The sequence below is a fragment of the Hypanus sabinus genome, chromosome 13 (genome assembly GCF_030144855.1).
Source record: "Hypanus sabinus isolate sHypSab1 chromosome 13, sHypSab1.hap1, whole genome shotgun sequence".
In the NCBI taxonomy this organism is placed as follows: Eukaryota; Metazoa; Chordata; class Chondrichthyes; order Myliobatiformes; family Dasyatidae; genus Hypanus; species Hypanus sabinus.
Window position 1 is genome coordinate 8,223,712 of NC_082718.1, and position 21,732 is coordinate 8,245,443.

Consider the following 21,732-nt stretch of genomic DNA (forward strand, 5'->3'; position numbering starts at 1 on the left):
TCAAGGACTCCTCAACTCATGTTTTCAGTATTATTTATTGTTCTTATTTGCTTTTCTTTTTGTGTTTGGACAGTTTGTTATCTTTAGCACATCGGTTGTTTGTGTGTCTGTGTAGTTTTTCATTGAATCTATTGTACTTCCCTGTTCTACCATGAATGCCTGCAAGAAAATTAACCTCAGGACAGTATTTGCTGACATATATATACTTTAATAATGAATTTACTTTCATCTTGGATCTTATTTAGTTTCTGCAACTGAATGGTCAAATCTTTGCTAAGTACCTGACTCTTTGACTCCTTTTTTCTCACCAAATAAATTGATATCTTGTTCAGTTTTTTGAGTAGCTGGGTGATATGGGTGAGATATATCTCTACCAAAGGAGGTATAAGGCTAGCCTGCAGATGACCATTGGGTCACGTGAAGCCATGAGAGCAAGCGGTGGATGGTTGTATGAGCAGCTGGTGCATATCACAAGTACTGGTTATGCAACCACTGACACCAGGCAGACAATCTCTGAAGAGTATTGATAATGCCTGGGGTCACCCATCTTGTAAAGGCACTGTTCAGAAGAAGGCAATGGCAAACCACTTCTGCAGAAAAATTTGCCACGAATAATCATGGTCATGGAAAGACCATGATTACCCACGTCGTACAACACGGCACATAACGAACGTAGCGAATGAAGTTATTCATTTATCCTACTTTCCTTCACCACTCTGTCCCCATTGCAGCAAAAGTTTTCTTCCTCCTTCTCCATATCTGGCCAACTTTGGCTGAGGTATGGTTTCACAAGCATTCAATGTTATCTATGTTAATTTAGCTTGATTACATTAGCTTTATTTGTCATGTGCCTGGAAACATGCAATGAAAGGTATTGTTTTGCATCAATGACCAGCACAGGCCAAGGCTCTAACCCTAACCCTAACCCTAACCGTGTGTCTTCAGAGTGGGGGGAAACATACAAACTCCTTACGGACAGCAGCAGGAAACAAACCTCAATCAGTGATCACTGGTACTGTAAGTCGATTGTACTAACCGCTCTGCTACTGTACACGGAGAGACTCGAATAAAAGTCTCAAGTCTCAGGATGATTGCAGGCACTTTAGGTCTGAGTTGAAGAAAACCTTGGAATCTTCTGTTCCAATATAACTCCCGTTGTTCAGTCAATAAAAAGATTCAGGCTTGAAATTGATTTTTTGGGCAGTGGAAAACTCAGCAACGTAAGGATAATCTGGCAAAATATAGTTGATGTCAAAGTTCACGTTTGGAATGGAAGATCATGTTCTCTTGTGAATTTGATCCCAGACGTAAAAAGCCAAACAGATGGTGTTTTGTGACAATCCAATTGTTTCCTGGTCATCATGATTGAGACTGATGTTTATTCTATTTTAATTTAATTTAAATTCCCCAGCTGCCATAATAGGATTCAGATTCTGGGTACTAGCTTGCTTCCTCACTCTGCTACCAGACCCCATTGATCCATGTCAGCTCCTCTCACACTATTTTGTCTAACCCCATTGATATATTCTTCTGTTGAAGTAATGTTATTTTTATTCAGAGATACAGAGCAGAACAGGCCCTTCCAGCTCAACGAGCTGCACTGCCCCGCAACCCAACTTAACTCTCGGCTAATCACAGGACAATTTTCAATCACCAATTAACCTACTAACTGGACTGTGGAAAGAAACCCATGCGCAAACAAGAAGAATGTACAGACTTTCTAACAAAGGATACTGGGATTGAACTCCCCCCCCCCCCCGCAGATGTAATAGCATCGCGCTAACTGCTACACTACCAGCTTTATAAAACCCTCGTTAGGCCCACACTTGGAATTTTCTGTTCAGGTCTGTTCAGTTCATTATAAGGAGGATGTAGAAGCTTTAGAGAGGATGCAGAGGAAATTTACCTGGGTGCAGCTGGATTAGAGGGCATGTCTTATGAAGATAGGTTGAGTGAGCTAGGACTTTTCTCTTTGACGTGAAGGAGCATGAGAGGTGACTTGATAGACACCCACCCCACCCCACCCCTTACATTCCCCCAATCACCTGAAAATTATGGCCCCTTGTAATCGCCATTTCCCCCTCAAGAAAAAGTCTCTGGCTATCCACTCTATCTATGTCTCTTCCATCTTATATGCCTGTATCAAGTCACCTCTCATCCTCCTTCGTTCCAGAGAGAAAATCCCTAGCTTGCTCAACCTATCCTCATAAGACATGAAGTTGGGATGATCTTCATGACTGAAGTTGGCGTGATCTTGGTTCTGGAGGGGAGGAAACACAAATTAATAGCTTCAGGTTTGTTGTGTAAATGAGTAGCGTTCCAGCAGAACACAGTTAATCTTGCAACATACAAGAAAATCTGCAGATGCTGGAAATGCAAAGCAACACACACACAATGCTGGAGGAACTCAGCAGGCCAGACAGCATCTGTGGAAAAGAGTACAGTGGACATTTCAGGCCAAAGCCCTTCAGGGTTTCAGCCTGAAACATCAACTGTGCTTTTTACCATAGATGCTGCCTGGCCTGCTGAGTTCCTCCAGCAATCTTGTGCCTCCTTTCAGTATCTCCTCCAAGCTGCTGCCGTCATGTCTGAGATCACATATGAATGGCTGTCCAAACTGGGTGTCCTCTCTAAACAGCGAGATAGTCACCTCCTAGCAAACATTACAGAACAATGTTCAGCAGCAGCTGATTTTGTTGTTTTATTACAGATGCTCTAAGAAAGAAATCCACTTTAGGTTTTTTAATAACATCACAAATAAACTTTGTTTAACATGAGAGGCACAAGTCAGTCTCTGGATCCAGATGATGGTGTAATCAACTATTGCTATTTTTGACATCATGTGTATATCCCAATTAAATTACAATCTTGTTACATTCTCCTAATACATCAATTATATTCTTCCATAACCACGCAACATTTGAAGAATTATTTAATTTGTTTGAAATGAAAGAATTAATCTCAGTGATTGACAGTTTGATCCAGGCTACCCCATACATATTCTTATTACTTTTTGTTAAAATTTAATTTGTTATGAAATTTATCTGCATCTCATATGAATAATAGTAACTTAACCCTGTGTCCCAGAACATGTCAGGCTGCTTGTCAATATGTGCTACACAGCTGAAGTAATCCCATCCTCATGTCTTTTTGGTATTCTAATTCTTTCCTTTACGACTTGGTGCCGAAGTAAAGATGGTACCTTTCCAATCATATATAGTTTGCCGTGTATGCAATCCTGTTTGATCTCACATCTGTCATCTCATAAATTATACAAACAAAATATTTGTATCGCAAACTGGAACATAACCAGTGCGATTGCAAGCCTACCAGAAAAAATACACACACAACATATTAGAGAAACTCAGCCGGTCAGGCAACATCTATGGAAATGAATAAACAGTCGATGCTCCAAGCCCAAGATCCTTCTTCGGGACTGGAAAGGTCAGGGGAGGGGAGGGAGAACTTGTTTGAAGGTAATAGGTGAAGCCAGGTGGGTGGGAAAGGTGAAAGGGTGGAGAGGAAAGAATTTGATAGGAGAGGTGAGTAGACCATGGGAGAAAGAGAAGAGGGAGTTGCTGATAAGCAGATGAGGAGAAGAGCTGAGGCCAGAGTGGAGAAAAGAAGAAGAGTGAAGGGGAGGGGAAAAGAAAGAATAAATAAATAAACAGAAGAGGAAACATACAAGAAATACATTATTTAGTTTCCCTCCAGGTAAACTTGTGAATTATGGCTTGTATGATAAGTAGACAGGGTCAATACCTTCTAGCAGTCCTACTGGAGCTCTTTTAAATAATGAAAGAATTTTGCTGGGAGGATGTGTGGAATGAGTACTTTGTCGAGCTGCACACCAATGATTGGTTTGGGGTTGAAGGTGAAACGTGGTTATGGACTCGGAGTAAAAGTGGTTAAATTATACCCAAAGGGACCGTGTGACTCATTAGCCGACTCCTGCTTTCTGGAAGCCTCTTCACAGGACTAAATTCTGGTTAATGTCCAGTAACAATAAGCTTTTAATTTTGTAGGAATATTTAATCAGTCCGTAAAGATTCAGTGAACACAAGCTGATGGTGTACTCTCTGTTCAGACAGTGCAGCTGGTGAACATTGTTGGATGTGAGTGGGAGAGAAATAGAGAAAATGCCATCCTGAGTCATTTATTTAAACCTCTTGTATGGTATTTGTTTGTAAGGAATGATTTGGCATCGGCAATTAGTAACTAACAGCTGCCGCTGCTCGTGCCTGCTGAAAGAATAAAAGACAGACCTTCACAAAGAATACAATAACTTTCAAAGGAGCTGAACAGTGCAAAATAACTTAAAACATTACAGAAGTTCAACTTCACCATGGACTCTTAACTGAAGTTTCATTTATTGCATTTATATTGCTGTAATGCACCAGATCAGAGGGTACTGAGAGAAATACAAGATCATGGTGTCGGGGACAGCATTGGTATGAGCAGAAGGCTGGCTGACTAACAAGGAGCAGTTGGCATAAGTGAATCTGTTCTTACTTGGTAGGATGTAGCAATGTAAGTGCGGGAGGAAATTAAAGTTGGAGTCTCAGCATTTAAGTTCAAGTGACCTGGATGAAGGCACCAAATAGACGGAACTTGCTAAATTTACTTACGAGGCAAAGGGAGAAAGATAAGGAGGGTGTGAAGAGAGCAAAAGGAGTCTTAAAAAAAGGAATGTGTAGTCAAACATCTGGCCAATTGCTGGGGGTTTGAGTGGAAAGAGAATAGTTATGCTTCATTGTTATCTAAAACATTGATGAGATCACATCTGGCAAATTGAGCATTATGCAGGAAAATGTGAACTGATGATTTTGGCAGGGATGATATAAAAGTGTATTATCTAAATGGTGACAGACTGCAGAGATCTGAGGCACAAAGGGATCTGGGCATCTTACAGCATGGTTCTCAAAAGGCTGGTATGCAGTTACAGCAGGTAATTAGGAAAGCTAACAGACGTTATTGTTTATTGCAAAGAGAATTGAATACAAAAGGAGAGAGTCTATGATTAATTTATATCAGGCAATAGTGAGACCACATCTGGAGTACTGTGTTTAGTATTGACCCCTAATCTAAAGATGAGTGTAAGTGTAAAGCAGGCAGTTCACAAGACTAATACTGTATCTGTAATGTCCCAATTTCACTTATGAGGAAAGGTTGGACAAGCTATGCCTAGATGAACTGGAGTTCAGAAGAAAGAGGGTCACCGTGATTAAAACTTGCAGGGTTTTGAGGGATTTTGACAGGATGAGTGCAAGAATTAGAGGCATTATTTGAAAATAAGGAGTCACCCATTTCAGAGACAGCTGAGGTAGATTTTTCTTTCTGACTAGTCTTGCTGTGATGCTTCAGAATTCTCGTACTCCAGGTGAGGAGGGTACAGCATCTCTGAATATTTTTAAGAGAGATTTTCAGATCCTTAAAAATAACAGTAATGACCAGAAACAGACAGGTCAGAGAGCATATGAAAGAATTGAAATGGATGGCATTTCTTGTTCAAGACCCTTCATCAGAAGTGGGGAAGAGATATCATGAGAAAAGGGGAAATTTCTTTTTCTCAGAATCAGGTTTAATATCACTGGCATAGTCATGAAATTTGTTAACTTAGCAGCAGCGGTACAATGTAATTTGTGATAAATAGAGAAGAAAAATAAATAAGTAAATCAATTACAGTAAGTATATGTGTATAGTAAATACAGTAGTTAAAATAGTGCAAAAACAGAAATAATAAAAATTGAGGTAGTGTTCATGGGTTCAATGTCCATTTAGAGATTAGTTGACAGAGGGGAAGAAGCTGTTCCTGAATTGCTGAGTGTGTTACCTTCAGGCTTCTGTACCTTCTTCCTGATGGTAACAATGAGAAGAGGGCATGTCCTGGGTGACGGGGGTCCTTAATAATGGATACTGCGTTTCTGAGGCACTGCTCCTTGAAGATGTCTTGGATCAATGGAGGCTAGTACCTATGATGGAGCTGATTAATTTGACAATTTACTGTAGCTTCTTTTGAAGTTCTTTCCCCACCTCCCACTAGACGATGATGCAGCCAGTCAGAATGCTCTCTACGGTACATCTGTAGGAGTAATACCAAAACAGAAAATGCAGTTCAGACCGCATCTATGGGAAGAAGAGCAGACTTAATGTTTCAGGTGAAAGTCCCTTCATCAAGAATGGGACTGAGATTAAAGCAGTGAGCTAGGCTGCTGGGAGGGTGAGGGTGGGATTTGTCTCTGACAAGGTAAAGCTGGAGTGTCGATTGGGTTAAGTTGCACATGAGGTCATCCCACTGAGTGAGTGGAAGCATTGAGAAAGTGAGTGCATATCGAAAAGAATCTCGACAGAAGACAGGAGGAATGGTGAAATGCGGAACAGGAAGACATCCTTGGCGGATTGGGCTGGCTTGTCCTCCACTCCCAGAGGATGAAACCAACAAACAAGCTGAGCCAATATTAGACCTCACGTGGAATATTGCCTTCAGTTCTGGTTGCCTCATTATAGGAAAGATTTGGCTGTTTCAGAGAGGGTGCAAAGGAGATTTACCAGGTTTCTGCCTGGATTAGAGAGCATGCCTTATGAGGATAGGTTGAGTGAGCTCGGCCTTTTCTCTGGAGCAAAGGAGGGAGAGAGATTTCTTGATAGAGATGTACAAGATGATAAGAGGCATAGATTGAATGGATAGCCAGACACTTTTTCCCAGGGCGGAAATAGCAAATACCAGGAGGCATAATTTTAATGTGATTGAAGGAAAAGTTGAGGGAGATGTCAGATGTAAATGCTTAGACAGAGAGTGGTAAATGCATGGAACACACTGCCAGGGGTGGTGGTAGAGGCAGATACATTAGGGACATTTTAGAAACTCTTAGATAGACATGTGGATGATAGAAAAATGGGAGCTGTGTCGGTGTGAAGTGTTAGACTGAGCTTAGAATAGGCCAAAAGTCCGTGGGCCAGAGGGCATGTGCTTGCTGTACTGGTCTATGTTCTATGCGAATATCACTGAAGGACGACAGGCTCAGATGGAAGATGAGGAGCTGTTCCTCAAGCTTGTGTAAGTCTCACTGTTACAGTACAGAAGATAAGTCAGAGTGAGATGGGATAGAGAACTAAAGGGGCAACGAACAAGAGGCTCCAAGTTGCCTTTGCATTATTGAATGTGGGTGCTTTGCAATATACTCACCCAATATGCATTTGCTCTCTCCATTGTAGAGGAGGCCATGTAGTGAACATCTTCAAGTCTAGTTAACTACATTTGAATTGCAGGTGACTTCGGCTTCACCTAGAAAGTATATGGGTCCCTGATTGCTGGGAGGAAGGGGAGAGCAGGGAAGACGGGGGCTGCGCCTGTGGCAAGTGTCTCCTTTGTAGTTAAAAAGGACCTGAAGACTCAGTAGGACTTAAATACTGTTGTCATTATTAATATCTTCATTTTAACAGAAGTAGCTCTACTATTACTGTATTCATTTTGGTATTTTCTGGCAGCTAAGTAATTTCAAGCAGTGTTATAGCATCTGTACTATTTTCTAATGACATTAGTTTCTGTAGCTTGCTCATCTCCTGGGGCAGAATTTATCCTGGCATTCTTTTTTTACAATTTCTTTCCAAACGGATTTTCTTTTTTGGGGATCTGGAAAGACCAGAATATTTTGCACTCCTTTAATAACCATTTGAGAAGATGATGGTTAGCCAACTGAGTGGAACACTTAGCCTTTTCAAAGAGCATTTAAAAGTCAGCCGCACTCCTCTGGGTCAGGAGTCACGCATTGACCAGAGTCAGTACTGAGAACAAATTTCCTTACCAGATGAACAGTTGCCATCTGCAATTCTGATAGGTTTTGTGATCTTTAGTTATTATTATTATTGTTGTTCCTGATGGCAGATGACTATTCGAATTTAAATTTTTTAGGTACGCTGGTAGGATTTGAACTCACACCTCTGGCTTTTTTGCCTGGGCATCTGGATACAATTCAACTGTTTTAACCAATGTGCTATCACTGTAAGATGTACAATGATTAAATTACCAGACAGGTAATCCAGAAACCCTGAGAGCTGTGGAATTTAAACGTAGTTACTAATCTGGATGGTAAAAAAATGCTTACCTATAAAGACCACTGAAAATGCTTGTTATATCTGCTTGTGGGCCAGAGATCAGCCATCAGAGGGACACAGGAGACTGCAGATGTTGGAATCTGTTGCAATACACACAGTACTGGAGGAGCTCCGCAGTTCGGGCAGCATTTACGGAGGGAAGTTCAGGTTGGGGTATCCTTACCTTTGTGACCTGGCACGTCGCTGGATTGACAGATTGTGCTGCAGATTTTAAGAGAGTGTCCCTTGATTGGCAATAATTAATAAAAATAATTACAGATTTTGATTTTGAAAAATATCAATGGAATGGAAATGAATCATTTATACTTTCTGATTTTTTTTGTATTTTTAGCGGAGGAGGTCACTGAAATATGAATTTTCAGGATACTGTTCCAGAGCCGTTTATTAACATGAGTAAGGATTGTGAGGTCTCTTTATTTATTGTCTTGTTATTTTTCAGTATTGAAAAACAGCAGATAACTATAACTGACTCGTGCATGCATGTAGCTCACATCGATCTCAAATAGAACATATTCCATTTCTGGCCTTTCTGCACAATTATTCTGATTGCTGGATTGAATTGGTTTGTACATGTGGGCAAACAGATGGAACTATTTATCATTAGGAGTCACTCTGGGAATTTGGATGTCTTGTTCCAAATACCCCATTTATATTGGGGCTCTAAATACATATTTGTGTTGAAGTTACAGCTTAATAACAATAGATGGTGAATTATGAAAAATGAGAGAGCTGTTTTCTCTTTGTGGGTTAACATTTCCAGATACCTTGTCTTTCCCCCTGGAGCTACACAGCAGGTGATTGGCTTTGCACTGATATAATTAGCTTTGCTTGGTCTAACACCCATTTCTGACCTGCAGCCAACACTAACTGTAAATGAAAATTAGCTCTTTGGTAGTTGTTTATGCAGAGAGTAAAGCGTATCTGTCATTGAATACGAAATGGCCTTTTGCTCTGTACATTCTGATTGCATTCGCAGGTTAATTAATTACAAAGGAAGTGATTGCCCTGAAATCTGAACCTAGTGAGTGAAACTTCAACCATGCATCAGGGACCTCTGAATTTCATGGTCACATTTTTCCTAAATTTATTTTGGAGATCTGTGTGTCATTGGCAAGGCCAGTAATTGTTGTCCTTGCCTAACTGCTCTCGAGAAGCTGGTAACGAGCGACCTTCTCATGTACATTACAGGCTGATTTGCTGCCGGAGATCGGATTTATATTCATTTGTACAGCACGTGTGTTATCTAAATAAACTCGATCCATAAGTGACATCTCTTCTTTACCACAGACCTGCACTAATTATGCTGTAATCTTACTCCACCCTATTTGTCAGCATCACCTTAACCTAATGTTGTCATCCCTACTTCACCACAGAACCTTGAGCAGATCACTGATCAGATCTGGTACTTTGTTATAGAACATAGAATATTACAGCCAAGTTCAAAGTAAATTTATTATCCAATTACATATCTGTCACCATATACTTCCCTGAGATTTGTTTTCTTGCAGGCATTCACAGTAGAGCAAATTTTAAAAATAGAATACATGAAAAACTACACACAAAGGCACAAGCAATGTGCAAAAGACGACAAAACTGTAAATACAATCAATCAGTAAGATTGAGAACATGGGTTGTAGAGACCTTGAAAATGAGTCCCGAGTTGTAGAATAAACAGGCCTTTTGGTCCATGATACTACACCGACACTTTAACCTGCTCCAAGATCAACCTAACCCTTCCCTCCCACAGAGCCCTCCATTTTTCTGTCGTCCATGTGCCTAAGATTCTCAAAAAGGCAATAAAGAGGTAATGATAGTGAGATCTAGACAGCAGCCAAACCACTGAGCACTGGCGTGTTTCGGGACTGTGTCCTTGTGATCGGCTTCTGTGTAACATCGCAACAGACATGAGCTCAGATGACACTGTATGTAACTGGTTCCAGTTCTACCAAAATATTATCAGAGATATAAGCTCTCCCATCAGGCAGAAGACACAAAAGCCTGAAAGCACATCCCACCAGTCTCAAGGACAGTTTCTATCCTGCTGTTGTTGGTCTCTTCAATGGAGCTCTTGTATGATAAGATAGACTCTTAGTCTCATAATCTACATTATGATTTTATCATTGTAACTGCACTCCACTCCTATGGTACTTTTAACATTTTATTCTGCATTTTTATTGTTTTATCTTATCTAGCCTAATCTGTATGAACAGTATGCAAGACAAGCTTTTCACTGATCTTGGTAAATGTGACAATAATAAACCAATATCAGGAGCAGTCATAAGTATGTTCATCCTGCTCTGGTACCAGGTTCCTTTATGGAAATGTCACATCTCCTTGTACAAAGTGCTAGCTGCTGTGAAGCCTCAGTACAATCTAATATCACGTCACTCCAGTTAATCCTTTTGTTCACTGTAATCCAATTTTTCTTGATCTCGTTTCTCTCCCCCAGGAGGTACGAGTCTCGACCCATCTGTGCTGAGCTCCAGGAGGATGTACTCCGCTGCTATCAACAGAACCCAGAGCAGACTCTCAGCTGCTCTGCATTGGCCAAGCAGTATGTTCACTGCATCAACTACGCCAGGCAGGTGAGCACAGCCACGAGGCGGAATGCAGAAGCAGGGCAGGGTTTGGTTGGCCAGTAGATATACGGTGTGATGTATTTAGTGAATTCTGCTTCACTTGCCAATTCTTTTTAATCTTCTAACTACACCGTGTAATCATTTTAACAGTTGGATCCTTCGAATTCCTTGACAATTTTGTTGATTCAAGCTGCACCCAATAGTATATCATTTTGTTACAGCGGACTTTTCTTGATGGTTCTGTGGCCTAATTCATGGCACAGGATCTGATATGACTGAGCTTGCTTACTCCACTTATTCTGAATATTGGCCACTCTGAAGAGTATCTTCGTAGGAATCAACATCTTGTGTAGCAAAAGGCGAGGTGATGGGCGTGCTTCCACTCAGATTTTCAGCACAGATAGACAGCTCAATCCAGCAGGTCCATGCCAGCAATTACCTTCCTTCCATCCCAAATCTAAATCTAACAGTGGCTTATGATGACAAAATGTTTAAGTTGTTTGTTTAGTCTTTTGATCCAGATAAGTCACAGGAGCTGGGAATTAAAAATATTTGGAGTAAAAATACAGAATTTGTAATGGTAATTGTGAAGCTGTTGGTTTTTCGTAACCCTTCCTGTTATTTGCTATCATTAGCCAGTCTGATAAGTATTCTTGACATGTAACTGCCCATTGAAATGGTCCAGCAGCTAGTGCAGGGGCAATTGGTGACAGGCGATAAATGTTGGCTCTGCAGGTAGCAATTACAATCTTCAAATGAATAAATAATGCTTCTTTTCCTTTTCCTGGTTGCCACTCTCAGTTCTGGTGCCAGTATGTTTTATAAATACCTAAATGAAATGCAAGGCGGCAACTCAATCAAGTAATTATAGAGCAACGCTGCCGATGAATGCTCACAGAACAAATATATTCAATTATTGCATTAAACTAATTTTCATCTGTTATATTGAAACGATTGAAAGTCTTGTGACGGTATTAAGCAGCTGCACTAAATATCTTGGCGATGTAGTGATGCAGGTGAAAAGGCTCACAGCGGAGTGACCCAAGTAGCTGAATGGGTTGTGGTTTAATTAGTACAGAGACGGAACTAGTTCACCGAGAAAGAAACTGATAGTTACTTAAACAAAACAGCTGGCTCAGAAAACATGGAAAAGCAATCTACATCAGTAAAGAATTTGTGTTCTTTATTATTCAATGATTTATTTATCTTTCCCTGGACAATATTCAATATTTATCAAAGCCCAAAAGTGAATATCTGTACAAAACACACAAAATGTTGGAGGAACTCAGCAGGTCAGACAACATCTATGGAGAGGACTAAACAGTCATGATTTGGGACCTAAACCCTTCAATAGGACTGGAAAGGAAGGGGAAGAGACCAGCAGAAGAGACTGGAGGGAGGAGAAGGAGGACAAGCTAGAAGGTGATAGGTGAAACTGGGTGGATGGATGGGGGCGGGGGGTGTTGTTAAGTAAAAAGCTGGGAGGTGATAGGTGGAAAGGTAAAGGGAAGGAGAAAAATAAATCTGATAAGAGAGGAGGGTGGACCATGGGAGAAAGGGAAGGGGGGGGGGTACCAGGGGAAGGTGATAGGCAGATGAAGAGAAGAGATAAGAGGCCTGAGTGGGGAAAATAAAGACAAGGGAAGAGAAAAAAATAATAATAAGTTGATTACCAGGAGAAAAAATAAATGTTCATGCCATCAAGTTGAAGGCTACCTAGATGAAATATAAGGGCTACTCCAACCTGAGATTGGCCTTATTGACAATCCCTGAAGTTTGAAGATAATTTACTTTGGGTATGTGATGGCTTCTGTAATCGGTGCAGGAACCATGTGTTCTGACACAGATGGGGTGGACAAGTGCATGATTTGTGAGGGGACCCACTGCTTACCCAGGCCTCTGAGGGACCTTGATGCAATCCCTTCAGATTCTCAGCACCATTTCTTTTCCACCCTGAGCTGTCATGGGTCAGAGGTCCTGAGGAGTCAGCAGCAATTCTTTCAGTCTTTTCCCTATCTGCCCAGTTATCTCTTTCCAGAACAGAATTCAGAATACATTGTCTGTTTCAGGAGCATGTCAACATGCAAAATAAAATGGCCTGGCCTGTATCGCTGACTGAGTGAAACTTGGGGGTCTGGAAGAGGACAATAATATGTTTGTTTATTCTCCAAGGAATTTAGAGGATTTTACAGAGATGATATTGGTGGTGATTTCCAGTGCCTTGAGATGCTTGCTAAAGATTATCATATAGATCATATCAGGATCATATGGTAGAGCTGGGACCTCTGTTGTGCCAAAGACTGAACTTTATGCACCAAGCACACCACTAAAACGTTTGTACTTGTCCATTCAGATACAAAATACCACGAATGTTGTCTCAGCAAAATCGTTAATGTTAACTGGAAGGACATACAAACCATCGTTTATATTCCTTACATAGCCTGGTCATTCTCAGACAGTTGTGCTGGGCTGGCCATATCATTTGCATTATGGATGCCAGAAACATACACTTCATTCCTAACTCTAGTCAGACAGAGAAAAACATTTAAGTGCAAAGTCCACACTGGGAACCTCAGGTCCATGACGGCTTAAAGGGGAGAAAGAGCGTTCAAGATGGTATTGAGAACTTCAAGGTGCCCAGAAACTCTGCCTGAGCAGCAGAGCGGGGCGTCACCTCCCAAGCTTACCCGTCTGTCTGCCCCATCTGTGGAAGACTGCAGTTTCCACGTGGGCCTCATTGGCCTCAGAAACCACAGAGTGTGAACAAGTCATCCTCGTCGTCAAGGGAGTGGATAAGAAGATGAATAGATTGCATTGATAATTGGTGCTGACATCGAAATCTGTGCCGTCACAGTATTATAGAAGCGTGCCAGTATGTATTTCAGCCCTAGCAGTAAACTTAAAAGTTATTCAGAATAAGATGCATGTGAAATGTATGACTGATAGTCATGTTTTTTGGAGCTAAAGTTTTTACGGAGCATATAAAGTTAAACTGGAATTTAAAGACAGATTAAACTATTTGCAGAGTCAAGCCTTCCTTTCACTTATTCCATAGGGTGGAACACTCATCTCATTTCCAGTTTTTTTTTAACCCCCTCTGTTTCTTGTAATGCCTTTATTTTAGGTAAAATGTTAGGCCAAAATCTCTTCTGGCTCATCAGCTGTATGTCAATTTCCCATGACAATTCTCAAGATGGAGAAGGATATTCTGCAGGTGCCCTGTTCAACACCATGCTTTCAAAGCAACTCTACTAAAATCAAAATAACACATCATTCAGTCTTTCATTTCCTGCTTTGGGACCTTTACTGACTGTGCCAATAGCCTGCATTGTAGCAATGACTGCATCAAGAATAATTCATTGCCTTGAAGCACTATAGGAATCACGAGGGGGGAAAATAGCACTGCATATATGAAAGTTCTTTTACTTCGTAATTACTTGCCTATCTCTTAAACATCTTGTGACATATGTGCTGATCCGAGATTTAGACAGCCTTTTCTTCACTTACAATTATCCATTTGTTCACAGTTCCTGAAACAGAAAGCCTGCTTTGTAGCCATTCAACACTGTTATTTAAATATCTTGGTCAGATAATCTTTTAACCTCTTCATCTCCATGGACTATTATATAACATCGCTTTCAATTTGCAATTTTTAATGCATTTTTTATGACCTTTGTACCTCTGGCGAGACCGGTAGTAATGGCTTCTCTCTAGATTTCCATGAACGGAGTCACGTATACACTAGAGCAGGTGAGGAAGGGAGTGTACTTCTCTGAAGTGCTTTAGTAAACCAGAGTGGCTTTCACAACAATCATTATTATTAGTTACTAGGTTTTTTAGGGATTTGGTCAGTCAAACCCTCTGCATTACTGATACACTAAAATGGTTTAGCAGCATGATAGCATAGCAGTTGTGCAACGCTTTGGCTGCTAGTGACCTGGGTTTAATTCCGCCTCTGTCCATAAGGAGTTTGTATATTCTCCCCATGGTTGCGTGAGTTTCCTTCAAGTGTCAAAGTCAAAGTAAGTTCATTATCGAAGTACATATAAGTCATCAATAATCAGCTCTTGGTTTTGCTGACGTTGAATGAGAGGTTGTTTTTGTGACTCCATTCAGCCAAATTTTCAATCCTCCAGCTATATGCTGATTTGTCACTACCTTAGATTTGGACAACAACAGTGGTGTCATCAGCAAACTTTAATATGGCGTTGGAGTTGTACTTATCCACACAATCGTAGGTATAGAGTGAGCAGAGCAGGGGGCTAAGCACACAGCCTTGCTGATGGTGACTGTGGAGGAGAAGTTGTTGTTAATCCATACGGACTGGGATCTGCAAGGGAGGACATTGAAGAACCAGTTACACAGGGACGTATCGAGGCCTAAGTCTTGGAGCTTAGTGATTATTTTTAATGGGATGATAATGTCGAAAGCTGAACTGCAGTCAATGAAGGTGCTCCGGTTCCTCCCCACATTCAAAAGATCTGCAGGTCAGTAGCTTAATTTGGCACATGGGTATAATATAGGGCTATAAGGTTTTTTGAGGAAGATACCAGGAAAGTTGATGAAGGCAAGGCCATGGATGTTGTCTGCATAAACTTCTGCAAGGCATTTGACAAGGTCCTGAATGGGAGGGCGGTCAGGAAGATTCAGTCGATTGGCATTCAAGATAAGGTAGTAAAATTGAAGAAGCCAGAGTGTAGTAGATGTTTGCCTCTTTGAATGGAGGACTGTGGCGAGTGGTTTGCTGCAGGGATTGGTGTATCAGTGTTGGGTCCATGTTTTTTATATATATCTAGGGTGCCTAACACTTTTGCACAGTACTGTATTTGTCAATGTGGAGTGGAGAGTGAGTTTGTAAATGTGGAGGGAACAAAGGATGTTGAGAATGGTGAGGGTAGAGTGCCACAGGAGGGTTGTAGGGTATGTGGTGGAGAAAGATTGCCAGGGGCAAGGGTTGGCACAGATACAAACGCACCCAGCCCTGAGACAACAGGAAAGGCCATTTGATTCCAAGCAATTGGTTTATTGGTCATTGCAGAATGTCTCTGGTGCTTCCTGCTCCCTCCCCTCTCCCTTCCCTTTTCCCAGCCATGATTCCCCTCTCCCTGCCCCCTTCCCGGTCTCGCTCTTAAATAAAGAGCATATTGTAATCAGATTTATCATCCCTCACATAGTCATAGAAAACTACAGCACAGAAACGGGTCCTATGACCCATCTAGTCCAAGTCGAGCCATTTAATCTGCCTAGTCCCTTCAACCCGCACCCGGACCATAGCCTTCCATACCCCTCCCATTTATGTGCCTCTCTTAAATGTTGAAATCAAAAATTGCATCCACCACTTGTGCAACAGACTATTCCACACTCTCACCACCCTGAGTGAAGAAATTTCCAACATGTTCCCCTTAAGTATTTCACCTTTCACCTTTAACCCATGACTTCTAGTTGTGGCCTCATCCAACTTGCTTGCATTTACCCTATTTCTACCCCTCATAATTCAGTATTCCTCCGTCAAATCTCCCCTCAAACTACAAGGAGTGATTGATAAGTTTGTGGCCTAAGGTAGAAGGAGTCTATTTTAGAAAACCTAGCACATTTATGTTTCCTACATTTACACACTTAGTCCAGCCGTCGTGGAGCATACGGATCCCTTCTTTGTAGAAGTCGGCATCTTGGACCTCTGGAAGTGGTCCACAGCAATAAGTTCATGGCCTAAGGTAGAAGGAGATGAGTTATTAACTTAAAACTTTCTGCATTTTCATTCAAAGGATAGAACCGCACGTGCATTTAACGAGAGCTGTATAACTCATTTCCTTCTACTGTAGATCATGAACTTATCAATCACCCATGCTGTGGACCACTTCTACAAAGAAGAGATCCGTATGCTCCACGATCGCTGAACTAACTGTGTATATGTAGGAGAGAACTATGTTGAAAAATAAATGTGCTAGGTTTTCTAAAATTGACTCGCTTCTACCGTAGGCCACAAACTTATCAATCACCCCGGTACTATGCTCCAAGGAATAAAGTTCTAACCTGTTCAATCTTTCCATATAACATGGGCCCTCCTGTCTCAGGCACATTCTTGTCAATTCTCTCTGGACTCTTTCAATCTTATTTTCATCTTTCCTGTAAAACTACACACAGTACTCCAGATTAGACCTCACTAATGTCTCACACAACTGCAACACTGTACTCCCAACTCCTGTACTACGAAGGCTAATGTGCCAAAAGCTTCTACCTGTGATGCCACTTTCAAATGAATTATGGACCTGTATTCCCAGATGCCTGTGTTATTCTACTATGCTCCTCAGTGTCTTAACATGCACTGTGTAAGACCTACCTGGGTTGGCCCTTCCAAAGTGCAGCACCTCACATGTGTCTGCATTAAATTCCATCTGCCATTTTTCATTCCATTTTTTAAGCTCGTCCAGATCCCACTGCAAACTTTGATATCTTCTTTTCTGTTCACTACACTCCCAATCTTGGTGTCTGCAAATTTGTTAATCCATTTAACCACGTTGTCATCCAGATTGTTGATATGGGTGACAAATAACAATGGACTCAGCACCAATACCTGCAGCACTCCACTAGTCACAGGCCTCCAGTCAGAAAAGAAACCATCTACTACTACTACTGCTCTCTGGCTTCTCCCACAAAGACAATTTACTACCTCGTCTTGAATGCCAAGCAACTGAACCTTCTTGGCCAACATCCACTGCCTTGCCTTCATCAACTTTGCTGATAACTTCCTTGAAAAATTATAAGATCCCTAATATATCATGAAATTAGTTTTTTTTGTGGCAGCTGTACAGTGTAATACATGAAGTTACCACAGCAGTGCTCAAAAGTCTTAGGTTCCCGATCTATATATGTGCCTAAGACTTTAGCACAGTACTATGTATTAATGATCTGGATAATAAACTGGATCTGCAAATTTGCAAATAACATCAAGATTGAGGGTGTAGTGGATAGCGAGGAAGATTATTAAAACTTGCAGTGGGATCTGGACCAGCTGGAAAAAGTCAGATAGAATTTAACGCAGACAAGTGTGTGGAGTTGCACTTTGGGAGGACCAACCAGGGTAGGTCTTACATAGTGAACAGTAGGGTACTGAGGAGTGTGGTAGAACAGAGAGGTCTGGGAATACAGATTCATCATTCCATAGTAATATAAGTCACAGGTAGATGGGTCCTAATGAAAGCTTTCGGCACATTGGCCTTCGATAATCATTGTATTAAGTACAGGAGTTGGGATATTATGTTGAACTTGTATAAGATGTTGGTGAGGCCCAATTTGGAGTATTGTGTGCAGTATTGGTCATGTACCTATACGAAAAATGTAAATCAGATGAAAGTGTGCAGAGAAAATTTACAAGGATGTTGCTGGGACTTGAAGACCTAAGTTCAAGGGAAGGGTTGAACAGATTATGACTTTATTTCCTAGAACGTAAAAGATTGAAAGGAGATTTGATAGAGGTAGACAGAATTATGAGGAATTTAGTCAGGGTAAATGTAAGTAAGTTTTTTTCACTGAGGTTGAGTGAGACTAGAACTAGACGTCATGGGTTAAGGGTGCAAGGTGAAATGTTTAAGAGGATCTTCTTTACTTAGAGGGTAGTGAGAGTATGAAGTGAGCTAGCAGCACAAGTGGTGGATATGCATTCGATTTCAGGATTTAAGAGAAATTTGGATAGGTGCATAGAGGGGAGGGGTACGAAGGGCTACGGTCCAGGTGCAGGTTGATGGGATGGGGGAGACTAATGGTTTAGCATTAACTAGGTGGGGCAAAGGGCCTGTTTCTCTGGTGTAGTGTTCTATAATTCTATTTTAATTGAGTGGCCCGGGCTTCTTGGGCCAAAAGAGCCTGTTATTGTGCTATATGTCTAAATGAAATAAAACATTTAATTTAACCACTGTACCACCCCTATACCCCTGAATCATATTCTTGAAGTTCAGTTACCAAAACCAAACCCAATGTTACACAATATTTTGTTTAACCTCCTTGTTATTTTTAGAGTGAATGATGAGGCACATTTTGACACCTACATAATTCCATTAACTTTCTGTTCCTGATGTGTGAAGCGCAATTCTTTTTGCTGTCTATGTACCATTCTAAAGTTTCAGAAGTGTAGTGTAAATTGGTTTCTGGATGATGTGAGGCTTTTGCCCAAGTTTTCTTTTTCTTCCAACACGAATTTTGTTTTACGGTTCTTTGCAAAATGCTCCAATCATAACATGAAGTTCAAGAGCAGAGGAGAACAGGAAATGAGGGGTGGCCATTTGGCCTGTCGAAACTGCGGATGTTGTAGATCTGTTCAGATTAAAGCATGCATCCAGAATCAACAGGCATATGAGATGTCAAAACACAGTCAAACACTAGCTGATAATCTGTTACTAATAGTAGAGCCATAGGACAGGAAACAAGCTCTACAGCCCATCTAGTCTGAACTGAACTGTTATTCTACCCAATCCCATCAATCTAGACCGTCGTTCTCCATACCACTCCCATCCATGTATTTATCCATAATTCCCTTAAATGCAAAAATTGAATTCCCTATCCACCACTTGCGCTGGCTGCTCATTGTGTGCCTCTGCGTCTGTCTATTTTTTGCTTCTAGTTACTATTTCTGGATTAATCAAATTGGGAATGTGCTTAAGCCCCATCAGCCAAACATTGGAGACTGCTCTGCAACACTATCTTACCCTTGGACCAAGTAAAGTTAACTTGAATTTGTTTTGTGGTGTAAACACAAGAGGTTCTGCAGATGCTGGAAATCCAAGGTAATAAACAGCAGGTCAGGCAGCGTCTATGGAGAGGAATAAACAGTCGAAGTTTTAGGCCGAGACCGTTCATCAGGACTGGCCATGTTTTATTTATACCCTGAAGATGTGTTGCGAATATAATGAAAAGAAGCAAGTGGATTTTTATCCTGTGAGAGACGGTGATGCACATTAGCAATGTGGCTGTGACTGACCTGTAAATAAACCTTTATAGTTTTGTAAAAAGAAGCAGAAAAATGGATATTGAGCAATCCAGAGACACTAATTTGAATTTGTTTAAATAATTAAATAAAAAGCTAGTATCAGCTGTGGTTACCATGAAAATAGATTCTAGTAAAAAAAATCAATCATATTCACAAGCAGCCTTCATGGAAGGAAATCTGCCGTCCTTACCTGCTGAAATGGCCTTGCAATTCCTGAGGCGATTAAGATTGGACAATGAATGCTGGTCTTGAACTGTGCACATTGCCAATTAGCCAAATGAGAACAATAAAAGGTTCATTAGGTGAATATGTTGTGTTTATTGAAATGTATTATCTTAATGAGAATATGGAAACTTAGGTAGACATACTGCAAGAGCACATTTCTAGCAAATCGCTTAATTGACCTTGGTTACCCTTTTCATTTATTTTATCATAAATATATGTGTCTTGTTTTCTTTCTTTCTTTAGAGCCTTCTGGGGAAAGGAGGTTAACACAGATTCCAGTCTCATCAAAAAGCCCTCATCATCTATTTCGCCAACGGATCACCTTTCAGAAGTAATCAAAGTAACTTGACAAAGGCATCAGGACATTATGGGAAAGAGGAAACAAAGGGCCATTATCACCACAGTAACAGCAGCAGCAAGCACCCTCATTTTAATTGGTGGGGATGTGTTTGGCACAGTTGTGAACGGCTTAACAACCTGTCAAGCTTCTAGTCCTACCAAGAATGCGTTCAGCTTTTCTGTTATTGTTCTGTCCTATGACATTATATGGAATATGTTGTTTTGTTTAATATGAGGCCTTTGAAACATTCTAACAATAATGTGATTAAATCTGTCTTTCAAAGATCAAAATACAGCTGACTTGTCTGAAGCTACTAGGTTCTGTCTGAGCTTCTGATGCACAAAATATCTTGTTATTTTGAGTGTACATATTGCAGAATGCAGTAGTTTTATTAATTTCTGAGTCCCCTTACTGAACCACATTCCAGATGTTGCTCGCACATTATGATCTTTGAGCTGTACTAGGATGAGATTGTTCATTATAATCTGAGCCAGAAATGAGCTCTTTAAAATTACTCGTCTCATCAGGAACGCACTTCATTGAAGCTTCGTGCCTGGACTTGTGTCATATTAAAAGAGGGAGCCAACTGGCCCCAGTTCAGGTTGTCCCCAACAATCTGTTGAGTATTATTCCTCATGATTTCACACAGGTTTAGCGTCTAGTTGCTTTAATATTGAGAGCTGCACTCAGTAGCCACTTTATTAGGTAAGCATGTACACTTTCTCAATAATGCAACTCAATGCATAAAAGCACGCAGACACGGTCAAGAGGTTCAGTTGTTGTTCAGACCAAACATCTGAATTGGGAAGGAATGTGATCTAATTACGTGTGACCTTGGAATGATTGTTGGTGCCAGATGGGGTGAGTATTTCAGAAACTGCTGATCTCCTGGCATTTTCACACACAACGTTTTCCGGAGCCGGGCTTTCCAGCCTGGGGTTCACGGAGAGGTCCATGGCATTAAAAAAATATTTGGGAACCCCTGCTCTAAAGTTTACAGAGCGTGGTGCGGAAGAAACAAAAACATCCAGTTCTGTGGGCAAAAACATTTTGTTAATGAATGAGGTCAGAGGAGAATAGCCAGACTGATTCAAGCTGACAGGAAGGTAACCGAAACTCAAATAACCATGCATTACAACTGTGATGTATAATACATTGATCCGTGTGGTTTTCCTTTCCACAGGATACCTCCTTCTTCAATAAATGGGAATTTGCTCCATTGCATCTCCTCCACGCTCGCCCTATCTTCCTTCACAGTGTCAGAGTTCCCTTTGTCCTTACCTACCACCCCATGAGCATCTACATCCAATACACCATTCTCCGCAACTTCCGCCATCTGCAAAGAGATCCTACCACCAAACCTCCCCATCCCTCTGCTTTCTACCAGTATCGTTCCTCTCATGATACCCTTGTCTATTTGTCCCTCCCCACTAATCTGCCTCCTAGCACTTATCCCCACGTGACCGATGTGCTACACCAGTCCATTCACC

At 41.0% G+C, this 21,732-nt stretch overlaps 1 protein-coding gene across 1 annotated transcript in view; it reads left to right on the forward strand.

The window, feature by feature from the left end:
- The window catches only part of chchd3a (coiled-coil-helix-coiled-coil-helix domain containing 3a), a 276,683-nt gene extending 256,128 nt beyond the window's left edge, over positions 1–20,555 (forward strand). The window contains exons 7-8 of the mRNA XM_059987076.1: positions 10,565–10,700; positions 20,146–20,555. Of these exons, the coding sequence (XP_059843059.1) occupies positions 10,565–10,700; positions 20,146–20,169 (160 nt within the window). The 3' untranslated portion in view covers positions 20,170–20,555. The remainder of the gene's footprint in view (positions 1–10,564; positions 10,701–20,145) is intronic.
- The last annotated feature ends 1,177 nt before the right edge of the window (positions 20,556–21,732 follow it).